Here is a 14370-nt window from a genome sequence, read left to right on the forward strand (position 1 = left end):
CCACATGGCAGCTCACAGCCATCTGTGGCTCCAGTTCCAAGCATCCAGTTCCAACATCCTCTTTGGACCTCTGATGGCACCAGGCATGAGTGTGCTGCACTGATATATATGCAGGCAAAATATCCACAGAAATAAAAAAGAAAAATAGTTTGAAGGAACTATAAGGCAAAGGCAGGTGGATCCCTGAGTTTGAGGCCAGCATGGTCTACAAATGGAGTTCCAGGACAGCCAGAGCTATACAGAAAATCCTGACTTGAAAGAAAAGAAAACATCTAAAACAAACTAACAAAACAAACAAAAAGCTCTCCCTCTGCTCTGTAGAAAGAGAGCTGTGTGTTGTTATGGTTTCATCCAAGCAAATGTTGCAGTGGTGTTTTTCTGAGATTTTCTTAGCCGCGTTCTTCCAACGCTTACTGTGTGGGGCTGTTTATTAACGTCTATTTGAGGACCAACAATAACGAGATACCTTGGAAGCTTTGCTTGTTGCCAGGACACCTGAATGACATTAGGTGGAGAGAACAGCTTTGCGCGTGCGCATGCACATCAAACCTAGGCTGCAGACAAGCACATTATTACCACTGGCCTCTCTTCCCAGCTGCCTGAGCCCCATCTTGGAGAACAGGGCATATGGTCTCCCTTGGTCTAAGCTATGCCCAGGCTTAGTCCAGAAAGTCCAGTGTGGCCTGAATTATAGCTTCCTCCCCTAAGTGTGTCCTGGGCCTTGAGCTGCCTCTTTGTGTTAAACTTGATGTTTGCTATTGTTGTTGTTTTGTCGATTTTAAAATTTAAAAGACATTTATTTCTTCATTGACTTGCTTTGCGTGTGGGGAGAGTGGGTGCATGGTGCCCGTGTCTAGGGGGGAGGGCGGCTTGTCCATTCTCTCCTTCTCAGATTCCAGCCCTGAGCTTAGGTTACCAGGCTCGGGGGCTCGTGCCTTTACCCACTGCGCCATCTGGTGCCCTCAACCCCAATTTTAAAAACATCTTTTTGAATTAAAAAAAATGTTTGTTAGATGTATTTGCTTCGCGTGAATGAATATGCGTGTGTGCACCACGTGCATGCAGTATCCGCAGAGGTCAGAAGAGGGTGTTAGAGCCCCTGGAACTGTAGTTGCAGATAATCATGAGCTGCTGTGTTGGTGTTAGGGACCAAACCCAAGTCCCTTGCAAGAGCAACAAGTGCTCTCAACTGCTGGGTCATCTCTCCAGCCCCTTGCTTTGTTTAACTTATTTATTTTATTAGTTCTGTGAGTGTGTGTGCCTGAGAGTATATATGTGCTTTTGGCTCATTTTGTTGTTCTGTTAAGAAAGGCTGTCTTCCTTACAGTGGTTAGGAGTGCATGCTTTTAATCCTAGCACCAGGGAGGCAGAGACAGGTATATCTCTATGAATTTGAGGCCAGCCTGGCCTCACATACACACATGATCATTCAGCCAGAGTGAGTTTCAGGACAGCCAGGGCTACATAGAGAAGCCCTGTCTCGAAAATCCAAAAAGTAAAATGAAATATTAAAAAAAAAAAAAAACAGTAAAAAAAAAAGAAAAGAAAGGGTCTTACTCTTTCTCTAGCTGCCCTCAGACTAGCAATCCTCCTGTCTCTGTCTCCGGAGTGCTTGAAGTAGAGATGAACGCTGTCACCATCAGCAGCCATACCACCATTAAACTTGTGACCACAAGGCAGGGCAGTCTAATTATTAGTACCCATTTTCAAATATGGAAAGTAGCCGGGCGTGGTGGCGCACGCCTTTAATCCCAGCACTCGGGAGGCAGAGGCAGGCGGATTTCTGAGTTCGAGGCCAGCCTGGTCTACAAAGTGAGCTCCAGGACAGCCAGGGCTATACAGAAAAACCCTGTCTCGAAAAAAACAAAAAAACAGAAACAAATATGGAAAGTAAGGTCCAAATAACTCAGACAATTTGCCTAAAGGTTTGTCCAAAGGAACCAATGTTTGTGTTCAGATTGGTTCATATTTTAAAACTCTTCAGCTGTATGGATTTTGAATCCTCAATATGGAAAAAAGGAAGCTACTTAAATAGCTGCTTTAACTCTCTCAGAGCCCAAGGCTTCTGTTTCCACAGAACTGTAGTAACCCGAGTCTCTGGTTTCATAACAGAAAATGAGGGAACACGAAACTGCCGGCTGAGTCCAACACCAGCAATACAATGGAATGATGGTACCCACAGCTGACATTGAGAGAGGAAACACAAAAGAGTTTACAGTTCTCCTGTCTTAAAGAAATTAAGGGCAGGCTGGAGAGATGACTCAGGGGTTAAGAGTACTGACTGCTCTTCCAGAGGTCCTGAGTTCAATTCCCAGCAACCACATGGTGGTTTGGATCGCAGCCATCTCTAATGGGATTCAACGCCCCCTTCTAGTGTGTCTGAAGACACCAACAGTATACATATACATAAGATAAATAAATCTTTTTTAAGAAAAGATTTACTTATTTATTTATTATATGTAAATACATTGTAGCTGTCTTCAGATACTCCAGAAGAGGGCATCAGATCTTGTTATAGGTGGTTGTGAGCCACCATGTGATTGCTAGGATTTGAACTCAAGACCTTCAGAAGAGCAGTCAGTGCTCTTAACCACTGAGTCATCTCTCTAGCCGTAAATAAATCTTTAAAAAAAAAGAAAGAAAGGAAGGAAGGAAGGAAGGAAGGAAGGAAGAGAGAGAGAGAGAGAGAGAGAGAGAGAGAGAGAGAGAGAGAGAGAGAGAGAAAGAAAGAAAGAAAGAAAGAAAGAAAGAAAGAAAGAAAGAAAGAAAGAAAGAAAGAAAGAAAGAAGGAAATTCAGGGCCATTGTCTCTGGGAGGGAAAACCCCCACCCTTCTAGATTTCTGTGCTGTGGTAGCCCAGCTTGGAACCCAAAACATCCTTAAATGGCTCTGCACATGCTCTAATTATGAACCCAGGGACACAGTGATACATTTTACAGTGAGCTCCAGAGAAATCACCAAAGGAAATACCCTTCTGGGGCCTAAATGAATATACTCAGTCAACTGAAAAACCAATATGTGTGGTACATCCATGAAGACAAGGAGAAAACAGAGACCTCGTATGCTGTTGGGGATGCCAAGTGGAGCAGCCATCAGGGAAACTGGGATTTCTTCAGAAAATGAGGCACGGAGCTGGAGAGACAGCTGAGAAAGGGCACTGGAACCTGGCTTTGATTCCCATACCTATGACATGATGGCTCACAACCATCTGTAACTCCAGTTCTAAAGGATCTGGGCACCAGACATACATGTGTACACAGACACCAATGCAGACAATACACTGATACATATAAAATAATAAAAACTTGTTTTGTTTTTGAGACAGGGTTCCTTTATGTAGCCCTGGCTGTCCTGAAACTCGCTCTGTAGACCAGGCTGTCCCCAAAAAGAGATCTGCTTGCCTCTGCCTCCTGAGTGCCAGAACTAAAGGTGTGCATCACATTGCCCGGCTTCAAATAAAAACCTTTAAAAAAAATGAAACTTAAGACTACCATCTATGTAGCAATTCCACTTCAGAGTTAAAAGCAGTGACTGGAGAAGCTACCTGTCCACGTGTCCACAGAGACATTCACAATAGACAACAGGTGGCAGAGCGCAAGTTCCCACTGACCAATGGATGAGTTACCAAAGTGCAGCAGATACATACAACAGAATATTATTCAACCTTTAAGGCAACTGCCTGATTCTGCTCAGCATGGTAGGGTATTCCTGTGTTTCCAGCACTTGCGATGCTGAGGCAGGAGGATCATGAATTAAGCCAGGCTGTTAAGCCAGACTGGGCTGTAGAGTAAGTCTAGGCTAACCTGAGCTATCTAGCAAGACTCTGTCATAAAAAGAAAAGAAAGTGAGGAAAATGACATGTGGCAGTGTGCAGGTCAGCCTGGAAAATAGACACCGTAACATAAGCTTGTCCCAGAGGGAGGGATGCTGTGCAATCCTGCCTGTGTGTGCTGCAACCCCGGCTGCACGGAGCACCAGGATGGGCAAGCTGTTGGTAGAGGTGTGTGTGGGGATGCAGGGAGGGACAGCAGGGAGTTCTTGATCGTAGGTACAGAGTTTCAGTTCTGAAAGATGAAATGAGTTTTGTGCACACACAGGGAATAGTGAGGGTAGCTTAGTGAGAATGTACTTGGTGCTGTTCAACCGTACGGTGAAAACTGGCTACGATACTAGGTAGGCTGGCAAGATGACACACAGATGTAGGGACACACACACACACACACACACACACACACACTTATACTAAAAAAGTATAAATAATTTATAGATTCTAAATTTATGTCTATTTTACCACCATGTTTTTATTTTTATCTTTTTTAAAGATCTTTATTTATTTTATGTATATGGTGCTCTATCTGCTTGTACACCTGCATGCTAGAAGAGGGCATCAGACCCCATTTTAGATGGTTGTGAGCCACCATGTGGTTTCTGGGAATCGAACTTAGGACTTTTGGAAGAGCAGCCAGTGCTCTTAACCACTGAGCCATCTCTCCAGCCCTTATTTTTATCTTTATTTTGTCTAGTTTAGTTTTACTTTTAAGAAGCCAACCTTTGCCAGGCAGTGATGGCACACCTTTAATCCCAGCACTCTGGAGGCAGAGGCAGGGGTGCTCTCTGGGAGTTAGAGGCCAGCTTTTTCTGCAAAGTGAGATCTAGGATGGCTAGGGCTACATAGAGAAACCCTGTCTTGGAAAAGAAAAGAAGAAAAAAAGAAACCAACCTATACAAAATGAGAGAATGAGCTTTTACTGGAGTTAAGACTTAAACCCTCAGCCAGGCAGTGGGAGAGGGGGGGGCACACCTTTAATCCCAGCACTTGGGAGGCAGAGGCAGGTGGATTTCTGAGTTTGAGGCCAGCCTGGTCTACAGAGTGAGTTCCAGGACAGCCAGGGCTACACAAAGAAACCCTGTCTTGAAAAACCACACCCACCAAGGAAGCATAGACAGGGAGATCCAGGAACCCCATTACATTCAGACAGAAGTACAGTGAGAGACGTTCTCTGATAAGGGTATGCTGGCTGTGGGCTCCTTTCATTCTCTGGGAGGGTGAGGTGACAGCCTCCTGTCATGACCTCAGTGCCATCAGCACAAGGGACATCCTGGGCTGTCATGTGTCTAGTGACTGGCCTCTCCACTGCTCTTCTTCCAGGTTGCCCTTTTCCTGTACAACGGGGTCCTACTAGATCAGTTTGTGCTGCAGGTGACGCACCCTCGATACCTGAAGAACTCTCTGGTTTACCACCCGCAGCTCCGTGCGCAGGCTTGGCGCTATGTGACGTACATCTTCATGCATGCAGGGTGAGTATCTCTCCGTAGTCCCTGCAGAAGAGTGAGTGGAGCCGAAATATATCTCAACATATTATATACACATTTACACACTCGTGCTTTAAAATTAATTTTTTACAGTGTTGAGGATTGGACCTAGGGTCTCTGCAGTGCTAGGCAAGGACCCTCTCACTCTGGAATTAGGTTATCAATTTATTTTAATGACTTGGATGCAGATCTGAGATAGCTTCTTGCAGCACCTCCAATACCAAACACACCAGTTGTTAAGTGTGTGTGGAAAAGGAGACAGAGAGAGAATGCTGAGAGCCAGCAATGGGATTGCTACACACATGTAATGGTGCGGCTCTGTGCACTTGGCAAAGGTAGGCTGAAATGTTCTGTGCCTTCCTAGTGGCCAAAGCAAAGAGGGTCATGTGACCAGCTGCCAGCATTGTTCATCAGTGTGTGTGACGAGCAAAGAAAAGGACTAATTTCTTGCAACAACCTATTCCCCATCATAGTTTGTCCAGGGAAAGAAAGCCTGGGGCCCCTCTCCCAGACCTGAGTTTGGAGCCAGTCAAGAAGGCCCCTTCTCATGCCAGGAAAGAGAACCTCCCTTTGTAAGACTTTAAGAGAAAATGATGCATTGCTAAGTTCCAAGAGGTCGCTAATGCGTTGAGATGTTTTGAGACCATCTCTGTTCTTGGGCTCAGTAGTGCTTGTAGATACGGTTAAAAAAAAAAAAAAAAAAAGCCAGAGTGAGCCCAGAGCTAGGGAATGAGGCAGGTCAAACTGACCAGACACCTGGGCTGTGACTAAGCCACTCACTGTCACTCTCTGAGTCTTGGCTTCTTGCAAGTTAACCCCTGGAGCAGCTAGGTCCTGGGCATGGCTAGTCCCTGTCACAGCCGCATATACAGACTACCTGCCTGTCACTACCAGGTCCCTTACGTGTATTCTGTCCCAGCAGAGAAGAATTTTTTTCCCCATGAGAGTCAAGTCCCCTCCACAGCCCATGAGCTGCTCAAAGGCAAAGAATGGGGCCTCGCACCAACCTGCTGGCTCCCAGTATCTCGGCACAGAGCATTTGCCAGGTGAATTAATGACCGTGGTCTGTCACAGGGTGGAACAGCTGGGACTCAATGTGGCACTGCAGCTGCTGGTAGGGGTACCCCTGGAGATGGTGCATGGAGCCACCCGAATTGGGCTTGTCTACGTGGCCGGTGTTGTGGCAGGTAGGCAGGTGGGCCCTGCGGTGCTCCTCCCCAGGGAATGTCAGAGGAGATCCCATGGGTGGTACAAGCCCAGGCTTCCTGGGCACACACAGATCCTCATCTCCAGGGTCCCTGACTCAGAATTGTCTGCTAGGCATATTTCCCACAGCTACCCAGACAGGGAGGTATGTTCTGGAAAGAGGGCAGAGCATATGATTGGAACAGGCCTACTGACAGAGTTCCTGCCACCAGACTCCCATGTTCCAGCTGTGTAAGCCTGGGGAAATTCCTTGGTCCCTTTTGGTCCCATCAAGCTTGTAGGCAGAGCTAATGAGAGCTGCCTGCTGTTGTTGGGAGACTCCCCACGTAACGAGAGGCTCCTCTCACTGTGCAGTGTGCACAACACCCAGGGCATCAGTGGTGTGAATGAAGCCAGGCAGCTTTCTGGCCAAGGCACATCTAAACCCATAGGAAGCTTTTTCTTCTACCCAGACCTGCCATGGATCCCTCGATTGACCCTCCGAGGATAAGACAGTCTGGCCTAGGAGGTAGTGGATACCCCTGTCTGAAGAAGTCTGTGTGTCTGACCTGGGGGTGGGGTGTGAGTGAATTCTCCAGAGAGCTTTTCAGACCACTGAGTCTCCACTGTGATACCTCCAACTGAAGATGTAAAAGCCCCCCTCAATATCTCTCTCTCTCTCTCTCTTTCGCACTCTCTCTCTCTCTCTCTCTCTCTGTGTGTGTGTGTGTGTGTGTGTGTGTGTGTGTGTGTAAGATCTTAATCCTTTCTGAGTGGTATTAGTGTTGTCCTCAAGAGAGCTCGGCAGCCTTGGCCTTGTAAACAAGAGACAGTTGGTGATGAAAGTAAGAGACTTCAGAGCAGGAAGACTCCCACTCTACCTCCAACACTAGTTTGTAGACCCTGTGCAGGAGTCAGGGGTGGGAGTGGGGAGGGAGGGGACAGGACAGGACACAACACCCTCCCAGCACTGTCCCTGGCATCTGTACCCAGCTCCTTGCACCATGGACAGCGCCCTCAAAACTTTTCCCTGAATGCAGCACTTTCTATGTCCTTAACAGAGGTCGAGTGAGCACCTCCAGGTTCCAGACTTCTCTCTCAGCCACCTACACACCTTCTAGTCACGCCACCTGGGGATTTATGGCTGCTGTGCACTCCCTACCTAATTTCTCAGAGTCCCAGATGTTAAATGGCAAGGAACGGGAGAGGCACTCGTAACACTTGCAGTTAGTAGTCAATTAGACTCGGGGTGCCAATAACTTGGGAGACAGAAGTGAGATTCAAAAATGACTCAGCCCTCACCCGGAACAGATGACACGGTGGGGAGACAGCACAAACATCCCTCCGCAGTGATGTCACTGCAGACTGGGAAGGTGCAGACAAAAGTAAGGCACGTCACCAAGATAGGAGGCTGTGGGGGCTGCAGCGTGGAGCCAGGGGCACACAGTGCTCTGGCGGAGCCATTGATTCAGGCCACTACAAATCATGTTATTGACCCCCAACGAGATTGTGGGTTGATCTTCCTACACTGCTCCCCCTCTGTATCCCCAAAAAGAAACCCTTAGAGACAGATAGACCTTGACTAGAGAGTTAATTCTTACCCATGGTCCACATGCACAGAGTCCTCACCACCACCCCATGTGGCCACCCCGTTCTACCTGCTGTGGGTCCAGAGCCCAAGGCTGGGGTTTGGTGTGGCACATTCCTGTAATACCAGTGTGTCCGAGACTAAACCAAAAGGATCCGAAGTTCAAGGACAGCTTGGGTTACACAGTGAGAGAGAGAAAAACAATAACACAAACAAAAACAAAAAAACTGAAGCCAGGGTTTAGAGGAACAAGTGACTTGCCCAGGAAGACACGGCTTCTGTGTAAGTGGTGAAGCTGGTCACCCACATGGGCTCTGTGACCCCAAAGATTGCCCTGTAGATACAACCTCAGTATGATGAAAGCCGGAAGGCAGGCCTTTGCTTTTGTGCAGATAATCAGAAACCAAGGGAGCGTCTTGACCGGTATCTGACCCGGCTTTACTCCCTGCCAGTGAAGCTATTTCAAACCCAAAGCCATCCTATTTATCATTGATGGCTGACCCACAGGACATCTACAGTACTCAGGTGTGTGAGTCAGGTCTTGTGAGTCATCACCAGTATACGTCACAATTTTGTAAGGTTCACAAGGTGGCCATGGTCACGTCCATGAATAGGTTATTCAGAAAGGTGAGATAAACTCTTCTAAGTAAACAAGTTAGAGTAGAGCCCTGTGCACTGTATCCTGTCCTGTGAACGACACTAAAGATGAACAGTTACATCACTAACAATCTTTTAGAGCCCATATCTTAGCAGGGCATGCGGGAGCCCTGCTAAGATACACCTTAGCGCACAGCTGCAATCCCAACACGTGGGAGGTAGAAGTAGGAAGACCCAGAGCTCAGGGTCATCCTTGGCTACATAATGATTTTGAGACCAGCTTGAGCTATGTGAGTTACTGTGTCAAATGCAAACAAACAGGGCACCAAAGTGTATCAGCAACATTTCGTTACAGAGTTTGTGGAAACCAGTATGCATCCCTAGAGCTCAGCACCTGTTAGGTAATAAATATTTGTAGAGTAGATGAAAGAATACATGAATAAATAAAGTAACATTGCTAAGAGGTAAATGTTCTGCCAGTGTTAATTTGAGTTTTTCCTAGTGGCCAAGGGAGATGTGGGAGAACACCTGCCTTCAAACTTTGCAGGGTAAAACCACTGCAGCTGTGCCTTAATGGCAAGGCCACCAACTCACCTGCATGATGGCACGGACCCAGAAAATGTTTTGGAGACCAGCCCCTTCGTTTGTGCTGTGCAGAGGTGAGGCGTGGCACTCCATCTTGCCCCACCTCCATGGGATTTGTCCTGACCTTAAAGGTCCTGTTAGCCGTGAGTTTCCTAACAAGTTAGGAAGGGATCCTGCCTGGTCCACAGTCTCCCTGGGTGTCTTTTACTACTCTGTATGCGTAGATCCGTCCAGCCCCAACTGATGCAGAGACCTTAGAAAAGTCTTGGAAAATGCCGGGCGTGGTGGCACACGCCTTTGATCCCAGCACTCGGGAGGCAGAGGCAGGCGGATTTCTGAGTTCGAGGCCAGCCTGGTCTACAAAGTGAGTTCCAGGACAGCCAAGGCTACACAAAGAAATCCTGTCTAGAAAAAAAACAAAACAAAACAAAAGAAAGAAAGAAAGAAAGAAAGAAAGAAAGAAAAGTCTTGGAAGGTAATAAATATTATAAAATGAGACATTTGTGCAAGTTCGTTATCTCAGCACTCAGGAGGCAATGCAGGAGGGTCTCGGCAAGTTCAAGGCCAGCATAGTCTACATAAAACCTTTAAATATGTCTTTAAAAGATACATGTATTTCAGTTCAAAATCAAAGCCCAAAGCCTCTGGATCTTCAACCAAATTCAATGATGTGGGGCCCTTGAATTCCTGATCTGGGAAGGACTGAGGAGCCCCCTCCCCTTGTGTGGACAGACAGCCTTGCTCCTAAGGCCCCACCCAGTAAATTAGGAAACCCAGGAATCCTTGAAAACTAGGTTTCACTGTTCAGGATGTAAAAAGCTTTATACCTTCACATCTCATACATGTGAATACTAAAGCCAAAAGAATTTAGGAGCAATGCCTACGGTCGCACAACTGGTCAGTTTCATCCCCATTCCACACTCCCGCCATGATTCCTAGCTGGTCCCTGGCCCAAGGGTCAAGACTCTAAACACAGGGAAGGGTGAGGGACAGGTCAATGCTGTGTTTGCTTGGCCCTGGCAGGGCACTTCTGTCCCTGGAGGCTGCGGTGATGCATCTCTGACCCTGACTGCTCTGGGGCACAGAGAAGGAGCCAATTTGCATGCATCCATCAGAGAGGAAAGAGAGCAGCTGGGTGAAGCCGGGCTTGCTTGCTGCAAACAGTAATTAATGAGGAGCTGGCTTAGGCAGCTGGCCCCGCGCTGTCCTGCAATGCAGCCCTCACACAGTAGCCAGGAGAGTGTGGGAATCTTTTGTCATGCAGATCATGCTGCCCGTTTGTTTGCTACCCTGGGATTCCCCCTACCCAACCCCCCTGCTTTGGGATATTTATGGCTGAACCCCGTGGCTAGGCCAATAAAAGGGAGAAGTAGTCTGACAACAGTTAGATACCAAATTAAAGCCCAAAGAAAGATAGGACAGAGGTAAAGATCTCTAGCTGCCTCGGGCTGAGAGAAGGATTTGGGAGTCCTTGAGTCATGATAGCTTGGGGTTTGCCTGCTTAATTTTTCCAGAGAAATGACATCTCCTTTGCTAGCAAGAATTGGTCATAGGGACTTGGAAAGCAGGTGTCTAGAGACAGGTGGTCTGGGTGCTCCCATGGGGATCTCTTTCCACATATCCATGTAGATGGTCTTAGGTCCTGGTTCAGGAAGCCCCTCCACCTTAGGAGGGGCTTCCTGAACCAGGACCCGTGTGAAACTTGCAACTTTGGGCTCTAGGCCTGCTCCTCCTCTCCTGTGGCTAATTGACTCCTGAGCCTGCGGGCACTTTCCAACCGTGGTTTTCTGCTTGCTCACCCAGGCCAGCCGCCACTCACCCTCTGTGCCCTGGGCTCTGCCTCCTAGTTATTTTTAGTCTCCTGTGTCCTTCCCTGGAAGCCAAAGCATTGATCACACTTAAATGCGACCAGAACAATAAATTTCCCATCTCCTCTCTGCCCAGCTTCACTCCAAGGAGCAAAGTTTATCATCCCGCACACCCAACAGCCACAGAACTGCCCTCTCCCCAGGGTGTGATGTCATCACTCTCCCCAGAGTGTGATGTCACCCTTCTCTGGACTTTCAAGGACATTCTCCCTACAGAGAAGCCCCACTTGGGAGATTCTCTTGTGCTTTCGCTTGGCTGGCAGGAGGTGGGAGGTGATGCTAAGCGAGTTTCTAGATTCCGCTGAGCAAAGAGACAGTGGAAAGAGCAGAAGCCACCTCGGAGCTAGTGTGATGAGGCTGCCACTCCAGGGCTGAGAGCACAGGTCTGATCCACATGGCTTTCAGGCTGGGGAACTGCTCTGTGGCTGAGGGCTTACCCAGCCTTTTGTAAGGCACAAGGTTCAATTCCTGGCCTTAGGAGGAAGGAAAAGGATTTCTGTGTCAGGCAGAGCAGCAGACTCTTAGCACTTCTTCAAAGGCTTTCAGGGTGGAAATGAGCCTTGGGTAGGAGGGACAGATATATGTACCCTGCCTGCCCGTGTGGGACACCTTCTGTTCTCTGGGGCAGCTTTGTGACACCACCAGATGAGGCTGAAGCAGGTGACTTGGTTTGGGATCAGTCCCAGTTGGAGCCAGTCAGGCTTGTCCTTTGAATCTTGGTTTCCCATCATTAAAATGAGAAACTTGAACACGGGTTTGTCCCACCATACACAGATCTTCTGAACAGTCCAGAGGAAGCCGCAAGGCAGCATGGTATCGAAAGGGGAGGAGATGGAGCCTGCTGCTGCGGAGTTGCTCTGCTCCCGTGGCGGAAGGCGAGGGTCAGGGCTGGGCTGCACAGCGAGTCCAACACTCTTGATGGTTTTCACTCTCTCTGTCCCAGGCTCCTTGGCGGTGTCTGTGGCTGACATGACTGCACCTGTTGTGGGCTCTTCCGGAGGGGTGTATGCGCTCGTCTCTGCCCACCTAGCCAACATTGTCATGGTGAGCAGCCCCTGTTCCCTGTGGGTCTTCCTATCTCTCCTCTGTCATCACTGGGCTTGGACATCCATCCACCCTCTATAGTTCTCTCAGCCCAGGCCTGCCGCGTGCCAGGCTAGCCTGCTGTAGCATGGCTCATAATTTGCATCTCCCTCTGCAGACCCATTTCACCTGAGTCCTTCCCAGATGAGGTCATATTTTCTCAGGCCAGGCTTGGCCTGCAAATATGCCTGTCTCCCTAGTCCACCTGTTTCCTCAAAATTTGTTTTAAAGTCTGGCTACTAGTGTTTTAGTTAGGGTCACCATTGCTGTGATGAAACCCCATGACTGGGCTGGAGAGATGGCTCAGCGATTATGAGCACTGACTGCTCTTCCAGAGGTCCTGAGTTCAGTTCCCAGCACCCACATGGTGACTCACAACCATCTGTAATGGGATCCGATGTCTTCTTCTGGTGTGTCAGAAGACAGCTACAGTGCGCTCATATAAAACAAACAAACAAATAAACAAACAAATAAATAAGAGAGCCTTAATGATCATGTCAGCAGGCTTCTTGTATAGAAAAGCAGACCTTATAAGAGCAAGTAACCTAGCCGGGAGTGGTGGCGCACGCCTTTGATCCCAGCACTTGGGAGGCAGAGGCAGGCAGATTTCTGAGTTCGAGGCTAGCCTGGTTTACAAAGTGAGTTCCAGGACAGCCAGGGCTATCCAGAGAAACCCTGTCTCGAAAAACCGAAAAAAAAAAAAAAAGAAAGAAAGAAAGAAAAAAAGAGTAAGTAACCTGCTGAGCGGTGGTGGCGCTCACCTTTGATCCCAGCACTTGGGAGGCCAAGGCAGGTGGATTTCTGAGTTCGAGGCCAGCCTGGTCTTCAGAGTGAGTTCCAGGACAGCCGGAGCTACACAGATAAACCCTGTATCAAAACAAAACAAAACAAAATACAAACAAACAAAAAAGAATAAGCAACCTGCCCAAGGTCATGACCCACGCCACACTTCCTGACAGCAGCCCCTCACACAGTCAGATCCCGTTCTTTTTCCCTCTTTGTTATACAATTTTAGGGAGACAGGCACCTAGGCCTGAATCCCTGATGCCCACTCCTAAAAGGTGACCTGGTGATCACTCACTCACTCACTCATTCACTTCACGGCTTTGTCCCTTGGGTTCTCACCTCTGAAATGAGGTGATGTGTAATGGTTGAGAAAGAAAATGAAAGTAAACACTTGAATATTAACTTAACTCCTCATTCTTTACAAAAGAACCCAGGCAGACTCAGACTAAGCAGAGCCTTCAAATTGGTATGTTGAAGACCCTGTGGTGGGGAGCTTGTCTAGTTTAGAGGCAGTGGAGGCCTCTTGAATGGGACTCGGCTGTCCTCACACCCATATTAGCCTAAGGAGCCTCTCTTCTTTATACACTTATTCCCCTGTGCCTGACTTACTCACCCTGCCTACAAGATTTGGGAGGGCGGGGGGAGGGGGGGCGACGGGGGGGGGAGAGTCCAGGGAGGTAACAGATTCCTGGGAGCCCCTCCTGTTCCTGGCCCTGTTGTCACTTTTTTCCCCCACAAGGCACTTGTGATGCTTGGGTGTCACAGTTTTTTGGAATCTCTACGTTCTCCCATGGTTTCATCTGGGTTTTTGTTTTTTGGGTGAGCAAGCCATCGCCACATTATCTAGGATGTCCTGGAACTCATAATCCTAACTCAGCCTTCCAAGTGTGGCGTCTGACTTCCCTCCCTCTTTCTTTCCCTCCTTCTCTCCTTCCCTTCTCTTCCTCTTCTCCCTCCTTCATCTCCTCCTCTCCCTCCTCCTTCTCCTCCTCTCCCTCCTGCTCTTGTTTTCTTTTCCGTGGTGGCTAGGGTTATCCCACGCCAGCCTGGGACTCACTGTGTAGTCCAAGCTGACCTCAAACTTGTGGCAATCCTCCTGCTTCAGCCTCAAGTGCTGGCAGCCCAGCACAGCCTCCTGGACTCCCTGCTTTCCAGGTCCATGCTCACTGTGCTCACTGCCTCGCTCTGTGCCTTCTTCTCCTCCCCTCTGCACCTTTGTGAGCTGAGAGGGAGAGCAGGAGAGGGAGAGAGAGACGCTGGGTGACTACATTTGCTACTGGACTAAATTCTGGCAACTTCCAGTGTGTGCTAGCAGAGAGACTGTGGGTGGGTGTGGGAGAGCAGGCCTGAGTGTGAGACTAGGGT

At 48.4% G+C, this 14370-nt stretch overlaps 1 protein-coding gene across 9 annotated transcripts in view; it reads left to right on the forward strand.

Moving 5' to 3' along the window:
• Rhbdl3 (rhomboid like 3) overlaps positions 1-14370 on the forward strand; it is a 55516-nt gene that overhangs the window by 24937 nt on the left and 16209 nt on the right. For 6 of the 9 annotated variants that reach the window (XM_006533326.4, XM_006533327.3, XM_006533331.3 and 3 more), the window contains 2 exons: positions 5150-5298; positions 6388-6500. In XM_006533326.4, the coding sequence (XP_006533389.1) occupies positions 5150-5298; positions 6388-6500 (262 nt within the window). Of the gene's footprint in view, positions 1-5149; positions 5299-6387; positions 6501-12079; positions 12181-14370 lie in introns of all 9 variants that reach the window. The other 3 variants (XM_006533329.3, XM_006533330.3, NM_139228.3) reach the window with 1 other exon arrangement.

The sequence above is a fragment of the Mus musculus genome, chromosome 11, assembly GCF_000001635.26.
Source record: "Mus musculus strain C57BL/6J chromosome 11, GRCm38.p6 C57BL/6J".
Lineage (NCBI taxonomy): Eukaryota > Metazoa > Chordata > Mammalia > Rodentia > Muridae > Mus > Mus musculus.